The sequence below is a fragment of the Sebastes umbrosus genome, chromosome 17 (genome assembly GCF_015220745.1).
Source record: "Sebastes umbrosus isolate fSebUmb1 chromosome 17, fSebUmb1.pri, whole genome shotgun sequence".
Classification (NCBI taxonomy): domain Eukaryota; kingdom Metazoa; phylum Chordata; class Actinopteri; order Perciformes; family Sebastidae; genus Sebastes; species Sebastes umbrosus.
In genome coordinates this window covers 8113113-8133195 of record NC_051285.1, presented here as the reverse complement: position 1 = coordinate 8133195, position 20083 = coordinate 8113113, and the positions used below count along the sequence as shown (strand labels likewise).

The window sequence follows — 20083 nt, the reverse complement described above, 5'->3', positions numbered from 1 at the left end:
AAACCAAGCCAAACTCGTTTACCTGATCATGAGCAGTAATTGAACAGAAACAAACAACATCTTTTCTCCTACTAATAAGGCCTTGTTGACTCATCAAGCAACAGTATCAACATCCTCTCTGTGTGTTCATATCATCCATTCCCCTCGGGACAGGGTTTAAAGCTTATTGACCGAAGGTTTTGCATAGCATCCATGCATGCCTGACCCATATTTTGCATATGATCACAGCTGCTGGAAACCTGACCTACAGATATTCCACCACTGGGGAGCACATGAGGTATGCCATTGTCCTGCAATCTCAACTGAGCTTAAGCTTTACATCTCATGAGTACCATGGATTCTTGTCAACCGATCAATCAAATACTTTTGAATATTACAAGTCTGCAAAACAAGCGGTTGAGCCGTCGAAAGTACAATTCAACAAAAAAAATCTGCACAATCATTCTTTTTGTCCAGCAGTACATAAACCACTTTGGTAAGAAGTCTCTCCATGTGATGCTCCCAGCGGCCGTAGCTTTACACGCCGTTCAGAAAGCCAGCGTGTTCAGCCAAACCACAAACAACGGGTTCACATTCACTGACTCGGCCACCAGTCCGAGTGGGAAAAAATGAAGCAATAAATAAAATAACCACTATCTCGTTTCTTTCATTTTGTGAAAAGGCGCAGATCTTCTCATGTGTATGTGTAATTATTTCCCTCTCCGGCTCGCCGTTGTCATTGGGGACCGAGGCTGTCGAGTCGCTGCCAAAGCCCCATTCACTGTCTGCACATAGCCAGTGTTACGCAACGGCTAATTACTTCCACTCAGCCCCGACAAAACCAACGAGAGGGAAAGAGAGAGAGGGGAAAAAGAGAGGGAAGTGAGTGATAAAATAAAAAGACAAAGGGGAGGAGGGACGGTCAGAGAGGGGAACAAGCAAGAAGGAAAGTCAGAGGGGGAAAGAGAGATATTATAAAAGAGATGAGGGGCAGACGGTGGATAGAGAGATACAGAAACATGAGAGGAAAAAAGACAGAGAAGAAATGAGGGATAGAAAGTAAAGGATAGAAAGTGTGTGGAAAAGGACAGGAGATAGAGAGGAAAAGAGAGCTGACTCCTCATCTTCCTCCTCTCCCTGCGTCTCTCCTGCAGTGTTTTGGTAAGGAGACGTACAAAAAAAACAACGGCAAACCATAATGACCTCTTCACCATCAGCCACAACAGTTTTACCGAAAATCATGCCGCAGCAGCCAAATTGGTCCAAAGAGAGAGAGAGAGAGAGAGAAAGAGAAAGAGAAATGTGGAAGAGGAGTGTTGTCAAAGCCAGACAGGGCCCGCAGCCCTTTTCCTCTCCAACAATTTTTGGAGATGATGTCATTATTCATAAAAGAAAAAAAAAAATAGAAAAAGAAAAATGTGTCTGCGCCTCTGGCTCAACTAGAGCAAAAGTAAGAGGGGAAGGTGGGAGTAGAAGGAGGGAAGCCAGGGAAAGAAGACATGTAGAGATGAAGACACAGACAGGAGAGGAAGAAAAAAAAAAGAAACAGGAGAGCTGGATCGGGACAAAAATAGCTAAGAGGAAAGAAACATGATATAAATGGAAAGTTGGAGAGGGCAGGAGAGGGAAACTACCTCAATCACACTTTCACTCCTCAATTTCCTCTTATGTTTGGGTTCACCTAGCAGTCAAAGATGCACCATGTAACCTTAAAGGAATAATAACTAGATATAATGATTAGTGTGTTTTAGATGTGCTGGTATGCAGATTTTGTTTCCATTTGACAGAGTCAGGCTAGCTGTTTCCCCCTTGTTGGCTCTCAATTCGCGTACTTACACTTTCTATTTTGAGTGCATAAGCGCGTTCACACTGAAGTATGGCAAAATGTAGTGCACTCTAAGTACCCGGATGTTGTACTCATTAACCCTAACCCTAATTTACCCTCACGGTCAAAACGTTGAATGTGGAACGCTGGAGGAAGCTGAAGCGATTTTAATAGCGAAAACCAAACTATACAAATTTAAGTTATAAATGTTTTATTTTTTTCACTAAGTACCACCATACTATAATCTGGTGGAAGCCATTATTGGGTTCATTTATGAATTACGGCCGATACGGCGTGATGTCCGTGGCTGATCTAATGAGCTTCCGGTAGATGCACAACAGCCGTGTGCGATTTGAGACCAAACTACCCTGTTGAAATTCACGCACTACGCAAATAAGTAAATAGTGTGCACAGTGTACTACATGGAAGTGTACTAACGGAAGTATCCGAATTGAGAGACAGCACCTGTTTCTAGTCTTTGTGCTATACTAAGCTAACCGGCTGCAAGCTGTAGCCTTATGTTTGACACATATTGGACACAACACTGCACTGAAAGTCGTGCCCCAATGCTTTTGTTCTCCGCTAGACGATGTATACTTTTACAGCGGATATCTGAACATCCTGTTATAACACAATGGATCAAATCTACTGTGGAATATATTTATGCCCATGGAAGCCTTAGGCCTTTTTTTTTTTTAAGAACGAGCCGATTTAGGACATGAACGGCCGTTTTGAGCAGACTGCTGTGGACTTGTAACATTGCTTTTCTATTTGTTACTCTGCAAGACATGTCCTCATTTTCATCACCAGCAGCACATTTTTGTCATCTCCCTCTCTGTTGCAACAGTTCAATCAGTTTCAACTTTCCTGGTGACTTTTTAACACTTTTGAGGTAAGCAGCTTTGTAATATTTTTTTTTACCTGATAGAGTGGTGCAGGAATGAGTCCTAAAACCCAGAAATGAGTTAGCATTGTAGCACTTCCAGTTCCCTCGTCTCAAAGTCAATGGGTTTTTTGAATGGTTAGATGCATGAAATAAGGTCTATGATTAACACAAGCTTAAGAGATTTGTTCTACGATATAAGATACGTCAGTAAATATCTCACTCGTGAATTTTGAAGCCTTTACGTGTCTTCAAAAAGGCGGCTTCTACAAGTAGATAATGAGTCTAAAAGACGTCATCGTCCGCCTTTACAGCCTCGTTGTGCATACTTGCGCTCTTCACACCTAAAAATCATAAAAGCAGTGTTCACTTGTGGTGATTATCTTGCTGAATAAAATGTGTATCATGAACGTGGGTTCGCCACAGAGCTTATTTTCTGCAATAATCCAAAATCCAATGGAAAAATCCCATTGGCTTTTTGTCTAGGGACCCCAGGGCAATACTAACTTCCTAGTTGGCCTACAAAAATACGCCATCTCTGCAGCGCTCTATACCGAAAAGCCATCACTTCCTGTGTGGGAATAAGGTTTTCTACCGCTAATTCCCACATAGGGCTCGTATGGGTAAAACCAAGGAAGTCTCAAGCATCGCTGGTGATTTCAGCCAAGACATATCAAAAGGACAGAGCGAGGAAAAGGAAAAGAAAGAGGCAGAGAGAGAAAAGCAGTGGCTTCAAGATGACAGACGACAGGAAAAAGATTAACAAATGGCTGTCAGAGACTCAGTCACACTTACACTCACCCCTCTTCTCCTCTATCTCCCCATCTATCCATCATCACTCCATTTCAGCATCACTGTAAATCACTTCATCATCCTATCGCATGTAAGATAATATATTAGCCTCCATTCATCCATCTATCCTTATCTATCTCTGCCATTGCTCTTTCTCTCCCAATCTGCTCATCTATCTCTCCGCCTTCAGGCTCTCTTCAATCTGTTAACTCCACACTGTTTGTGTGTGTCTGCTGAGATATTAACCTATTAGACAATGTAAACAGTAAGGGTGACGTATTTACCCTTTCAAATCTTACAATCATAAAGATGATCCAGGTTTTTTTTTTGTATTTTCATCTCTATTGTTTATTAACTTTGTCTTCTGCCCTCATTAAGACTCTGAGGAAGTCATTCATTCTTCTGGCTTTGTTGAACTGCACATTATTTTGTTTTTCAATTATGGAAACTTGATTCCTCTTGCAAGTAAAACTGCTAATGCAAGCCTTTTCACTTGATAGTTAAAGATTCATTTCAGGTTCTCTGGTTTCCTCATTACGTATGCTATTTCACTTGGCAACACTAGATTTGATTTACGTTTTGTTTGTTTTATTTTTAAGTGTTTATTTTATGTCATTGGATCCGACACGCTTCTCTTTTCGCATAGCAAAACGGTTTTACGACCCAAACACCAACCAGACCCTTTTTCTGCTGCTGTTATGACCCTCAAAAATCAAATAAGCAATTTTATTTTAATCTTATTTAAATTAACTGACTGAATGAACGAACGTAGTTAATGGATTTTTTTACTTGCTGCAACACAGTGTCTCTTTTCCACTTTAGTCCTTGAATTGATTGGGAAAAAGGACAACAAACAGCAAAAAAATGCCTCCATTAACATGAAATAGTGGAGCAAAGGCCTTAAACTCCAGTCAAGAGTAGAAACAAGAGGAATCTGCACTTCCACGCTGACAAATTAAAGAGGTGGAAAACATTTACCACAGCATTACTCAGCCTTTTCATTTTCAACGTATTGTGTTCAGCTGCTTTTTGGCTGTTTCATATGCAACCAAATATGTCACTTGACCGTGAAATCTGAGTTGAAGAAGCTTTTATTTTTGCTTTACTCGTCTTTTTTGTTGAAAGTGAGCTTCCTCCGCATCTGGTTTTCTTGAAGCAGATGCAAAAAAGTTCATGCATACAAAATATTTGACCAAATCTCACATGACTGAATAATTCGTCTGTCTCCCAAAGAGATGTATGTGTGTATGTGTGTGTGTGTGTGTGTGTGTGTGTGTGTGTGTGTGTGTGTGTGGCCTCCCAGTACGACATGTCTGTCTAACAGGCATTACCGGGCAGTCTGAGCATTTTCATTAGTTCCTAGAGCGCCAAACAAACCACATGGGTATGTGAAGCAGCTGCAGTAGTACTAGAGAGCCACAACAACCTACTGGGGAGAGGGAGAGAGAGAGAGAGAGAGAGAGAGAGAGAGAGAGAGAAAGAGAGAGAGAGAGAGAGAGAGAGAGAGAGAGCCCAGACTAATCTACACTATGAGTGAATATAAGTGGGTCGAAGTGCATGCCTGCACACATCTGCCTACCAGCTTGCTTCTGTGTGTGTGTTCATGTTTCATTGCCTGCACGTGCATCCAAACCTGCTTCCCATAGTGTGTGTGTGTGTGTGTGTGTGCGTGTGTGCGTGTGTGTGCGTGTGTGCGTGTGCGTGTGCGTGCGTGTACACAAATGAGTTAAAGAGTAGAAACAGTCTCAGTTTGTGTCCTTGTAGATTTCTGCATCTAGGTGCGTGTGTGCATTAACAAATATATAATGCTAATGAGTGTATTTACATTTAATTGGATTTTGTAAAGGGTTCCCACACTTTTAAAAGCAATTCAATGCCAAATTCTTCCTGAACATTTCCCAAATGTTGATGAATGTACGACAGCTGTGTGTCTTTTTTTGTTGGATAATCTCTATTAAAGCTATTCCTTCTGGTATCTCTGCACAATCACTTTGTCAAATTTAAAAAAAATGACTTCAGCAAATTTAAATTGCATGCTTGTATCAACTACAATCTCACATTTCACAAGTTTCCAGAATTGCATTGATCATCTGGCAATTTCCCAAAACAACTATTAGTCATGGCAAACAAAAGTTCAAATCTCATAACCCTTCCCAAGATCTTTGTGACTGTGGGAACTGTGCCAGTGTGTTTAGATGGTGACATAATGTCTCTGCAGCCAGAGGTTGAACGAGTAGCAAATCCTAATTAAAACAGATGATGCTATATGTGCTATTCTCATTTGCCTGTTGGCTGTTAGTGTGTGTATGTGTGTGGTGTGTTGTCCTACCTGACCACAGGCTCTGGTATGGCCTCCAGGCTGGCAGGGACCTGCACTCCCTTCTCCCACTCTTGTCTCCAGGGGTCCGAGAGCACGTAGAAGTCGTCCGGGCCGAGCTGGGCCGAGTCCGGCAGCTTCATGGCCGTGATGAAGTCGGTACGAAATACCTGCACAGAGAGGAAAAACAGAAGAGGAGAGAGGAAGATAGAACAGTTTGGTTAAACGGTCAAAAACAGTGAAGATATATACATCGTATTGTCGTTTTGGGATGTTCACATGGCAAAATTCTGCTTCTGAGCGTGTTTAGATGCTGAAACTGACTTAAACCTGAACTCTATTTCAATCATCATAGATGTATACATACAAGTAAAAGCTCAGGATGCTCTACATTCAACCCATCCTAAGCATTAGAAGCAGAGGGCTGCTGTGAAGCAACTTGGTGTTCAGTGTCTTGCTCAAGGATCCTTCGACATGGGGACAGTAGGAGCCAGAGATCAAACCGTCGATCTTGTGATTAAAGCTCAACTCGCTCTACTCCCTGAGCCAAAGCTGGCACACTGAGGTGAAGAGGAAGGATCCTCTAAGATCCTCACAGTCTGTAGGCTCACACCGCTCATGATAAAATCACTACTTACATATATTATTGTGCATGTTCATATTGAACATAAATCTGCTGTGGCCTCAAAGTGATGTATTTTTTGCATTTCTGCCTCAACTGCTGCTCGACACTAAACGTCAGCGTAACATTAGACAAGCTGTTCTCATACAACGTTCGTAGCAATACTTACGAAAATTAATTTTTCTTTTAATTCATAGATATCCCACAAAATCAATTCGTATGTAATCCAGGTAATCGTGAACCAGGAAGTATAAAGAGCGACAAACAGTGCGTACGGAGGAGGTCAGGGTGGATGGGTGGGTCAAAAAACACCAGACTTTCGCCCAGGAGACCGGCGTTCATGTCCAGAGTGAAACCAGAAATCAATGTTGATTTATTTGTCACGTAACTTCCGTATTTAAGTTAAGCCACTGCCGTAGTTATTTTAACCCAAACCACGATCTTTTCCTAAACCTAACTTAGTAGTTTTATTGCCTAAACCTAACCAAGTAGTTTCCTGTGAAGACAGAAGTTTATTTTGAAAAGACTGTATGCATGTAACGTGCGAAAAATGGACATGAGTTGCCGGACATTCGTAGGAAAACACACAAAAAATGAGGCATAACTTTTCATAAGATATCATACGAAGTGTTGTACGAGGATATGTTGCATTAGAGCAGGTGAAGAATATGAAAAACAGATGCATAGCAGCATTTGTCTAGCAAAGCCTTAATCCCTCATTTTGCAGTGTTGACTAGATCTATATCTTTGACTTGCTTAAGTAATAAATAAATCATTGCCTCTGTAGTCTGTAGTTTTAATGCTCCCCTGGATGTTTCCGCTGGAGTTTTTCTGACCAATTTGTAAATATCCGGTGTTACTTTCGGGTGCACAGTATGTGGGTTCTGACTGCCATCATCGCATTGCTTTAGATGATGCTGAGAGGGAAGGATGTCTCATTTTAGTACAAATATGTTTTGCTCTATCTTCACTCTTCCTTGCATCTCCCAGTAGGTGGTCTCCTCATTTCCCTCACTTACATCTATTCATTACATTTCTTCCTTCACGTCTGAACATGGGAGGGGATATGATGCGAGGGAAAGATGCAAGTGAGGAGATATTTAAGAGAAATTAGAACCACCTACTGACAAAGGAAGTAGAGAGATGAGAAGGAGGGAGGAAGGAGGAGGAAGCAAAGTGCTGTGGTCACGGTAACCATTAACTAAATCGTTGATAATAACCTGGAGATCTTTACAGGTTAATGCCAACTATGTGGTATGTAAGATGATTGTATAAAAGCAAACAAGGTGTGCTTGTTTGCGATGCAGTGATGTGAAGACCTGAGGGAGTGTGTGTATTCAAGCAGACACAGTCATTCTCACACATAATGTGAACACACACACACACATACAGTCTCTCTCTCTCTGTCTGCTCTAACAGGGACCTGAAGCAATGATATTATCAGTCATATAGTCAAGGACATCAGCCAAGAACACACACGCGTAAACCCACACAGGAAAACAAGCAACGCACACACACGGCAAGGCCAAATCAACCGTATGACTTCACTCTACATTTTATCATTACTTTCTAAGCCTCCTTATCCCTGCTTTATTAGCTCTTCTCCTCCATCCTACTCCTTCGCTCCCCCCTCTGTCTCTCCATTAACCTCTCCATCTTCCCTCCCTCAGTCCCTTAATGTGGATTTTGTTACCTGCTTTATTTTGACCTAAGAGAGATTTGTCAAAAAGAGATTTGTGAGAAGAAAAACATGGTAATAAGAGGGTAATAGAAGAGGGAGCGCTGAAGGAGGGAGTGAATTAAAATGAGCTGTTAGAGGAAAGGAAAAAAATTAAATATTATGATGAAAAATCTACCAATAAGAGAGAAAGTTTCACCATTGAATTTGCAAACTTAGGCTTTCACAAGCCAACATTTAGTCCGTAACTCTGGTACGGTTCGTTTGGGTGGTTGTGAACGCAGTAATCGTACTCTGGTGTGGACCAAAACAACAAGCGGTCCGAGAGCGCTTACGAGAGGTGGTCTCGGACCATTTACAAACGAACGAAAACACTGGCTGACTGCGTGGGCTTGTGTTGAGATAGACACAAGTAATTGACAGGTTAAGAAAAGTAGGAGAGGACTGACTGATGTTTGCTTGACATCTGGGCCGAGGGGAACGTACAGAATATTCTAAATAAAGTCCACAAAAATAGTGACATTTATAAAGTCATTGGAGATAAACAGGAGGAGAAGGGATTCATGTTGTGCTGAGTCAAAGTGAAAAAACCTTGACAGCAATATATCAAAGTCCGCGATTCCCTGCATAGAAGCGGCAGCTCTAGAGAGGAAAAAGATAAATTTGCTCCTTCGTACACGCCCCTCAGAAACGTATTTTTCTATTTGGTCCGCTTTAATTTGTGCACTGTGAAACCGAACCAGACTAAATAGAAAACAAACCAAAAGTATAAATTTCACTCTGATTTGGATTAGCCAAACGGACTATAGCTTGTGAAAGCGTCTTTAATGTAGTCTCCTGATTTAAACAGGAGAAATCTGATTAAAGAATTAGTAAACACGACACAGAAGAGTCTACAGCCATGCAAGCAGATCTGTGAGGCTGTGCTTAGACACGGTAGTTCTTCATGCTAACATGATGATGTTTAGCAGGTATAATGTTTGCTATGTTTACCATCGTACTTCGTGTGTTAGTGTGCTAACATCTGCAAAAATTTGACTTAATGATGGCACAGCATGATGGCAAATATATTACAGTTCATCCTGAGGGGAATATGAATGTGTGTACCAAATGTCATGACAATGCATCCAAAATTGCACTCAAAAGGAAAAATGTAAACCTCATGCTGGCACTGGAGGAAAAGTCAGGAGATCACCACTATCAGTAGGATTCATCGTCTGGAAATCATGGATGTCTGTACAAACGTTTGTGCCAATCCATCCAGCAGATGATGAGATATTGCAGTCTGGAGCAAAGTGTTGGATAGGCCAACCAACCAACCGCTACTAAAAAAGACAAGAATCTGACCAAGCATTCCATGACTGCATCCGATACTTTATGACTTTGGTTGGCAGTCAAAAAGTTTGAAGTTTTGATACCCGGCACTAGAAAGTTTGTGTGCTATTTGCTTTAGAGTTGAAAAGAAACACTGCTACTAGTCAACGCAACATAGAGAAAAAGAGACAGACTCACAGAGAGATATAAAGAGAGCGTGTTAACAGAGGGGGAAGCAGTAATATGCTGTGTATTTACCCCGACTCTCACAGGAGCTGAACTTTCAGACTGGACTGCTAGAAAGAAATGACTGTTGAGGAGTGGAGAGGAAAGGAGAGACAATGATAGTGATGTAGGAGAACAGAGGGATGTTTAACTAAGTGAAGAGGGAGGACAAGAGATCGGGAGAAAGAGAAGACAGATCACCAAGTAGGAGAGGAATGAGAGAAAGAGAGAAAAGGGAGTGATATTAATTTAAGAGGAAAGAGAGATGAAAGACAAGGACGAACGAGGACGAAACTGGTGTGTGCTTGTGCTTGTGTGTGTGTATGTGTGTGTATGTGTGCATGTGTGTGTGTGTGTGTGTGTGTGTGTGTGTGTGTGTCACAGAGCAGTATATGAAAAGGCCATATGTAAAAAGCAGCATCCTTGCTTCTGCTGCTTGGCTGCCTCCACTGTCTGCCAGCCAGCACAAATACATAATGCAATGGAGTAAGAGGCCATGTGTGTGTGTGTGTGTACACAACTGTGAGTGTGTGTTTAACTGTGTGTGTGCATTTCTGTGTGTGTGTGTTTTTTATGTGCATGAATAAGTGTGTGTCCGAGTGTTTAAACGTGTGTGTGTGTGTGTGTGTGTGTGTGCGTGCCAAGGCCACGATGAATCTCGCCGTCCCCTTCAGCAATACGAGAGGAGGACAGACAGAGACAGAGGGCGATCCACTCCTCCTTAATCTCTCTCTCTCTTTTTATTTCCTCTTTCTGTCTCTTTCCCCCCCTTCCACCTACATTCACTCACTTTTCTTCATACTCCTCATCAGTGAGGAGAAGAGCTGGAGAAAGGGATGATAGGGAGAGGAGAGGAGAGGAGGGGGGCAGAGAAAATAAGAGAGGAGAAAAGAGGAAAAGGAGTAGAGAAGGGAATAAAAGGGAGAAAAGGAGGAGAGGAAGGAGACAAGAGACAAAGGAAGGAGAGAAGAGGAGAGGATATAAGAAATGAGGAGAGAAGAAGAGAGGAGAAGAAAAAGAGATGAAAAGACAGAAGAAAGGAGGAAAGAGGAGGAGAGGAGAGAAGGAAGGAAAAATGACAAGGAGATAAAAGGGAGGAGAGGAGATAAGAGCATAAAAAAAGAGGAGAAGGAGGTAAAGAAAAAACGATGAAAAAGGAGGAGAGGAAAGAAGAAGGGAGGAAAAGGAGAAGAGGAAAGGAGAGGGGAGGAAAAAGGAAAATAGCAGTAGAGATAAGAAGAGAGGTGAGCAAAGGCAAAAGGAGGAGAGGATCTCAGTATATCAGTTTTATTACTGTGTGTTTGTACAGGAATGACTGCAGCTAATTAATGTGTAGGAAACACTATTACAAGCTCCTGCAGTTTTATGTTCTGCCTTGTTTCTCTCTCTCTCTCTCTCTCTCTCTCTCTCTCCAGCTCATCTCCATCCTGCTCTTCCTCTCATCCACCGCCACCCTCTTCATCTTTTGATTCTTTTTCTGACAGACAGTTGGGAGTCACCCAGCCTCAGTGATGGATGACAGGCAGAGGCAGGCAGATGGAAAAGGAGCATTATAAACAGATGAGACGACTAGGTAGACAGGCCGAGAGTCAGACAGGTAGATGGGCTGACGAGCATTTGCTGTTTCCAAAAGCTAATTTTACGCAAAATATAAAAATACAAATGAGGTGCATTTCCCTCAGAGTCAAAACATACATCCAGTAAAAAAGCAGAGTACTTCAAGAGCTGATTACATTTGAGTTTGTTCTCTAGTTATATTTCATGTGAAGACAAAAACAAAAGAAATGCATTTGGCTGTATTATAACAGAGCAGCTAATGAAGACTTATGTTTTAGAGAGTGACAGTACAGATATCTGTTCCGCCTGGTTCTGGTGGACAGAGACTGTTGTGCAATGCGCCTGGAGCAGCCATGGAAACTCTGTCAGCAATTACTCAAAAAGTGCATTTCTTTTTCCATTCATCACATGATTTATTCATTCGCTGCGAAGATTTTCCGCATCGATCAACTTTAATAACTTTGTTCTGAAGAACATGTGATTGAATTTTGCCATTTCCACTCAGCTTTCCAAATTTGATAAATCATAATTTGCAAATGAAAATATTGAGTGGATAACCCCGACTCATGCAGGAGGGGGGAATGATACAGTAAATTTCCAACAGATAAGACAGAAAATCCCTTTAGCGTGCAATTATTTCACATGTCGTCGCCGTCATCCGTTGTATTCAGCAGCTTGCAGCCATTTCAGAGCGTTGCACATCAAGTTTGTTAACACATTTTCTTTTATCTTTCTGCTGCAACAAAGTGAAAACACCTAATGATTTGCTAAAAATGCTGCAGCGAGGTTAAATTAGTTTATCGTCTACATGCAGCTCTCTTCTGTGCAGCTCATATCGGGAATCCTAAAACTCAATGATCTCCAAACCATGATTCAGCAGCAACAATCAGATAATTTAGTTTCTGTCTGTAGAGAGTCTGCGCTGCCTCATTTCCCCAAATGTGACAGGCTGTCGTGCTGCAAACGTTGCACTCATTTGCATTTCAATAACTCAAGTTAACATTTTTTTTTTGTTTTGGTTTGCATCACAAGCCGTCCAATCATGCAGTGCAGAGTGATCGATGACCTCTCACTGAAACTGAAGAGATGAGATTCAGCTGCTCAGATGAAACTCCAGTTCAACATTACTGTTAGCGCAGGAAAATACGCATAGAAACTGTTGCATACACGCACACATGGTACAGCGTACAAGCAGAACATGATCAAACAAACACAAGTAGTCTCTCACACACACACACACACTCTCTTTCCTCTGGCCAGTCAGTCAGTCAGTAGGTCAGTATGCTATGTTGAGTTATGGGCTGTATGCATGCAGCGCTCTCATTATGTCCAATCTAGCTCTGGACTGATGACATGAGCAGGGGTTGTGGAGTGTGTGTGTGTTTGTGTGTGTGTGTGTGTGTGTGTGTGTGTGTGTGTGTGTGTACTGGTAGGGGGGCTGACAGCCTGACAGGCATTGATAATCAGTCAAAAACACGGGCATTCATGGGAGAGCGCTGTGTTTAAGAGTTCCTCTATTTAACCTCTACTACTACTACTAATACTCAAACTATATACATTTTAATAAAGACACTTCTAAGAGGACATATGACTACTGCTAATATACTATGACAACTACTGCTAATACTTCTACTAATAGTGCTGCTTTTACAACCGTTAGACACATTATTTCTTTTACTTCTGTTGATGCGACTACCACTACTACTCAAGTTCCAAGTATGATTACTACCAAGGCCACTTCTGCTACTACTAATACCACAGTTGCTTCCAGTTGTACTACACTAATTGCTGCTACTGATGGTGCAGCTAGTAGGGCTGTGTATTGGCAAGAATCTGGCGATACGATATGTATCATGATACAGGGGTAACGATTCATTATGTTGTGATATATTGCGATACTGCAAGCAAGGCGATATATTGCGATTTTTTTAAATAATACTGTCATAGTATCATGAACAGACCAGAAATGAACAGCACGCTGCATGCGAAAAACTGCATGGTGTTTACTACTGCTGCTTCTTCTGCTACACCTAACACTACTCATCCCGCCACAAATACTATTGTTGTTGGTGGTGCCAATGCTGCCAATAAGTACTGTACTGCTGCAGCTACTGACATTTCTGCGACCTCCATTACTACCACTAGTACAAGTTATACAGTAATTATATTTTCATACAGCATTAGTGAGCCATAGAGAAGAAAAACTTGGACAGGGTATTTGAACCTGGACTTTTCCAGAAACAATCCTCACCTTCTTCTGTAAACTCTAAGCCCCGTCAAGCTCTGATGCAGCTTGTTTGTATGCTGTGTGAAGCCGTTTGCCGGTCTGTCTTATATGTGGGACTGACTCTAATCTCTGACCATCTGCGGAGCGGTGATAGATTAGCAGTCGGCTTCGACCTGAGCCGAACAGCACAGAAACCACAGAGGATGACTGTTGAAATCTGACATTTCAAACCAGGAAACAAACACACTCACTCGGTCAGATAGAGATACACACACACTTTGTATACATGTTCACACTGACACCAAAGCAGAAACACGCATTCACATAAACACAAACACGCATAGATTTTGACGCAACTAAACACACATACACATGGAAAGAAACACACACATAAATCGAGGATGTATTTATGGTCACACACAAATGCATTTAACACAAAAACACACACTGAGACACACACTGACACACATATACAGGTGCACAGCCAGCCCTGCCTCCCCACACGCACACAATAGACCTTGTTATTATGGTGTTGCTGAGCCAGTTTCCTTGAAGCACAGTGACAAAGTGCTTTAAGTGCTTTTAAAGGCCAGCTGACATCACACACCACTGTTAGACTCCCTGGTTATCTTGAAAAACAATCAGCATTGTTCATGTGTGACTTTGAAAGGGATGAGAGCACTGATAGAAAGAGAAGGAGAGAGGGAGAGGATGCTCTGTCCTTCACTTTTCATGCTGTTATTATTAGACCGCTAAACTCCAGCAGGGCCTCCGCTACTGTGATTATGGGTGCAATAGTGGTGCGACAGTTATCAGCACCCCATAAGGTGTCAAAGACCCATAAGGGCAGCATGAAACCAGCTCGACATGAACTGAATGTACAATGAAGTAGTGACTTGAACAAAATAACTTGGACAGTCAATTTTGCAGAAAATCAGATCAAATAGCAACATAAATCAAGCGTAACATGTGCTGGTACACCATAGTTTGTGTTGCCATGGCAACCTGGAGTGCCTTAAGGATGGGCCAAGGGTCACCACATAAAAAAAAACATTTTACAGAATCTTTATATTACATTGTCAAACATATCAAAACGGAACAAATTCACGATATTACAAACCCTGCTTAATATGCAGCTAATGACATGACAGTTTACGGTCGGTGCTCGTCATTAAGGATGCCACGGTGAGGAAATTTTCCCACAACACCGGTGTTACTGATTACACCAGATCTTTATATCTTCCCTTACTTTTGTAGCCGAGTGTTATTAGTTGCGCTTATGCTTATGAAAGTAATAAATGAAGACCCACGTAGTCTGAACCAAGACGGCAAACTCTTCTTTGCTCCAACACTCAATGGCATGAGAGTTTTCTATGAGCACAGCAGTCAGAATAGCGACTCTCAGAGCAGTGTGTCTGTAAACAGAAATGCTGATAGATCTCAGCCCTCAACATGACCTGAGCCGACCAAAGGAATTGAAATTATGCTAAAAAGTGAAAAGAACTCGACTTACAGCTTTGCATGAATAAGGGAAACTAGCTGTCCCGCAACAGAATGCCTCATCTACAGAGGAAAACTGTCAGATGCAGAAATGATGCTCTGTAAACTCAAGAAACATGTGGAGACGAAACAACCCCTCAGACAGCAAGGATAATACTGCAAATGACTTCACGGTACGAAACAGAATCAATGCACGTTGTCATGAGTGCATGTTTTTTGTCCTTGAGAACCTAAACTGTTTACTTTTGTACATCGAATATATTCAACCAACTAGAAGGCTTAGTTTCTATTCAATGTTTCAATGACCAGTTTAAGAAAATGAATGACGAGAAATAACTGAGTTGAATGACGTTTCCCATGCAAAAAACACCGTAAGGACCTGAACTTTAAAGGACAACAGGATGAAGACATGACTCAACTGACTGAACTACATGCAGCCTCTGGCATTGTGACAGATTCTGGTGAACAAGGTTATAATAGTCGCTCTGTTCTGTCGAACAGTAATGCAGGAGCAGAACCAACAGCAGTGTACAGTGAATCAGACCTCATACCGGAGCCTCAAATGGGTTAACATTTGACCTAACGGACTGAAAAGGACAGTAAAAGAGACCTGCTGAAGACATAAGAGAAGAAACTCTCAGGTAAAGATGAAAGCAATCATACAGAGTGAAAGAAGCACAACTGAAAGAAATAAGGAGACTGGAAAGGAAAGTGAGGAGGTGAGAGGCAAAGAAAAGAATAAGGAGAAGAGTATTTTTCTTCCTCTGGGCATCATGGCTACCTGGCTCTCAACAGTGCGTCATGGCAGATGTCGACTCACAGAGAGAGGAGGCTAATTTTAGCAGCCACATCACAGCGCAGGGACGGGCTCTAATGATTGGCTGCTTGGAAGGTCCACAGGACTCAGGGAGGAGTGTGTGTACGTGTGTGTGTTATTTGTGTGAGTGTTGAGTGGGTGATTAAGAGTGAGAAAAAGACAGAGAAGGAGAGAAAGGGGGTTGATGAGAGAGTGGCAGAATGAGAGAGATGAGAGGAGAGGAGAGCAGTGACTCAGTGATTTCAGGAGGAACACACTCTCTCTTACATGCACCAAGACTGGTACCTCGACACCAACACGATGTCATGAATTTAACCACGTATGGTTTTAATCCACGGATATAATGCGTTAGAAATGCATAAGTAGCCTATATAATATATTTATCTGTTCAAAATGTAACTTAAAAAGGGAGATTTGTCAAGTATTTACTTCTCTTATCAACATGAGAATGTGAAAATATGCTTGCTTTATGCAATAGTATGTATATATTTATTATTGTAAATCAATTAACAACACAAAACAATGACAAATATAAGTCCAGAAACCCTCACAGGTACTGCATTTAGCATAAAGATATGCTCGAATCATTGCATGGCAAATGTTTTCTATGTTTTCATGTTTTCTACTGCAACAGTCGGCAACGCTTTCCAATGTTTTTCTTTATCAGAGGGACACAGGTGTCTGAGTTGGACAGAGCGGAGAGCTTAATGCAAGAAAAGGCAAATATATACACCGATCAGCCATAACATTATGACAGCATGGGCACCCTGACCGGTCTGCGGCTACGCAGCTCCATACGAAACAAACTACAATGCACTGTGTGTTCTGACACCTTTCTATCGGAACCAGCATTCACTTTTTCAGCAATTTGAGCTACAGTAGCTCTTCTATTGGATCGGACAACACAAGCCAGCCTTCACTCCCCACGTGCATCAATGAGCCTTCAGTTTGACCTTGTCGCCGGTTCACCGTTTTTTTTTTTTCTTTCCTTGGACCACTTTTGGTAGGTCCTGACCACTGCAGACCGGAAACATCCCACAAGAGCTGCAGTTTTGGAGATTCTCTGACCCAGTCGTCTAGCCATCACAATTTGGCCCTTGTCAAAGTCGCTCACATCGTTACGCTGGCCCATTTTTTTCTGCTTCCAACACAAAGTTCAAAGTTAAAAATGTTCACTTGCTGTCTAATATATCCCCCCCACTGCCAGGTGCCATTGTAACAAGATAATCAATTTGATTCATTTCACCTGTCAGTGGTCTTAATGTTATGGCTGATCGGTGTATATATTTAACAGATGGACTGGATGAAATGGGATGAAAACTCAAGGGGATGAGAAAACATTTGGCTCAAAATGGGCCAATTGAGAGAAGAAAGACAGAGAGGAGGAGGAGAAGGAGGACAGTAGCAGAATGAAGAAGAAAGCATCTTTTCCTGACGTTCTTCCAGGGGAAGCCTTTTATTCTGGATTTTATATTTCACCTCAATTTTCACTCCCTCATTTTCCCTCTTTTTAAAAATCTGGAAAACTAAGTTGGACAGTTACGAAGGTGGTCTGAGAAAGAAAGAAAAAACGCAATGGAAAAGTAAAGACAGAGAAGAAAGAGGGGTGCCTTTACAGTGAGATAGGCTATCTAGAAGACAAATATGCACGGAGAAACGGCCTTGTATCAGCCAAGAAACTGCCCAGGAATATAATCAAGGCTGGATTAGCACACAGCCCAGTTCTTACAGTACATATCCATGACATTTTTCATAACATGCTGCTCTCAATGCAATAGTGGTTCATCCTTCAACCAGTTCATCAAAGCATATACATGCTGCTCAAACGACTTTGTTTCCAGGACAAACGCTTTGCATTGCAGACGGCAGTCATTTTTTAAATACAATTATGAACAATATAGTTTGCATGAATGAGCACTAAGCATCCCAGGTTCCAAATTAGGGCTGCAACTAATGATTACTTTCATTGTTGATTAATCTGTTGATTATTTTCTAGATTAATCAGCCCGTTAGCACGAAAATGCGTATCAGTTCCATGATAATGCACAAGGCGTTTAACGCAATAAGTACACCTTTCTTGATTTCCGCGTGTCATTTTGTCAAGGTGACGTCCTCAAATGTCTTGTTTTGCCCACAACTCAAAGATATTCAGTTTACTGTCCTAGAGGATTAAAGAAACCAGAAAATATTCACATTTAAGAAGCTGGAATCAGAGAATTTTTACTTTTTTTTCTTAAAAAATGACTCAAACTGATTAATCAATTATCAAAATAGTTGGCGATTAATTTCATAGTTGACGACTAATCGATGAATCGTTGCAGCTCTATTCCAAATCTTAATCAATAAGATCTCCAAAAGTATAAAATAAAATGAAAGCAGTACTTCTCTCCTTAAAAAGTATGGAAGGACTAAGATTCTTGACACTGAATGAATGACGGGGAATTTCTCTACAAAACTTGATAAGCACATGCAGAATTATGTCAAAATAAAGATTACATGTACAGTATATCAAAAATATCACATTACATTTACAACATGACACAATTAGTTATATTTATGTGAATTCTTTAACAACCCATCTGTGATTTATACAGCTGAGGCCTGAGATGCAATTCAAACGTTTTTTGTTTTTTTCTCTTTTCCACTATCTATGGAGTCAGATGTAGTTCAGATGGCGGCTCGTTCTTTTGTGTGAGCGCTGCAGAACATGCACCATGCAGGGCAAAGAGACAACGGGCCTGAAGAAAACCTTTCAGAGCGCTCGCTACGCGGCTGCTTCAGCTCAGGACGGATGAGAGGGAAAGAGGCGTAAAAGCAACAGTGACGGGAGTCACCGTTATTATGCAGAAACATTATCTCTCGCTAAACTGAATCACTCGCATCAACAGCCTTTACCGACTTGACACTTCTCGTATAACACATAAAGGATTTGATAGGAATGTGAAAAGGATTTCCTCTTGCTCTTTCTATAGTCCCCTCTCCCGTCTTAGATCTGAAATGTCACATCCGTAGCTATTAGCCCAACTTCGTACCGCAAGCTCTGAAAAGGCACTCAGCCTACAATTTATGCCCCTCATTAGCGTGAGACGAGACAGTGAACAAGTCCTTTCGAGATTTCTCTGAACGCCGGCTCCTCATCACAAGCCCCTGGCCTGAATGATGCGTGGAGCGACGGCGCTCCCCTCCACGCCAAGGGCAGGCTGATTGCCAAGGCTTCACTCAAAGGTCATGCAATTAAGCTTTGTTCCCGCTTCAATAAGGAATTGACTGACTGCGCTCCGCCGTTTGAACAGATGTGATTTTTGGCCTCTAGCAAGCTAAAACTCTGCCCTCCGTTCATGTTCACAATCATATAGAGGAAGAATCCTTCTTCAGAAAGGCAGAAATGATCATCCGTGCAGCTTGTCCACAAATTAAATATCAATATTCAGGACTGCAGAAGCTTAGAGGTTAAGTAAGCTGGATTTTGAGCCAGAGGCTTCTTGGACTGGAGTCTGGTCAGGGAAAAGCTCTTCTCCCTGAATGTCCTTGGGCAAGGCATTTAACCTCCAAACTGCTTCACTGGAGCTACTAAATGGCCATATGTCAAAGACAGTAAATGTACTGAGCAGCTTGCTCATGCTAAATCATGTAACAGCATGAATATTAACTCAAACACTGCTGATGAAGAGCATGTAATGTCATTAAAGGTGCTGAATGTGAGATTGGGAGCATTTCTATCGCCTCCACACGGCTCTCAACATGGCGAAGAATCGCAGCAAACGGTGCTAACCGTGAAAGCGGTGAAAACAACGTCAACGGAGCTAACAGTTATGGATGCATCGATCCAACTTTTTCAGTCCCGATACCGATAGAGCTACCTGGGCTTTGGGTATCGGCCGATACCGAGTATCAATCTGATACCGGTGTTTAACTAACAAGCTGTATGCCTGTGTGGAATAGACTGGGATCATTCTTTCAGGCCTGACGTAAACACTGCTTTCCTAAATTTGTAAAACAACAAAGTAACAAATACATACATAGATATACATTTAGTGAATTGATATTTATTATTAAAAATGATAAATCGTGCACCAACAACTTGGTAAAAAATCTTCAAAATTAACAGGAAATAGGATTCCATTTTTAAGGCAACATCAAAATGGTCAAAACTTAAACTGGAATTGTAATTCCAGTAAGATAAGATAAGGTAAGATATTCCTTTATTAGTCCCACAGTGGGGAAATGTTGTAGTACATAATGTATATAGTATGTTTTGTATTGAATTGTACTGATCTACCCCATTGTCACCAATATCCGATCGAGCTATTTGAGTCAGTATCGGCCCGATATCCAATCCGGTACCGG

At 41.6% G+C, this 20083-nt stretch overlaps 1 protein-coding gene across 1 annotated transcript in view; it reads right to left on the bottom strand.

Annotated features, from left to right (window-relative positions):
- Positions 1-20083, bottom strand: part of jade2 (jade family PHD finger 2) — a 188828-nt gene that overhangs the window by 125282 nt on the left and 43463 nt on the right. Inside the window, exon 4 of the mRNA XM_037749207.1 lies at positions 5809-5966. Within this exon, the coding sequence (XP_037605135.1) occupies positions 5809-5966 (158 nt within the window). The remainder of the gene's footprint in view (positions 1-5808; positions 5967-20083) is intronic.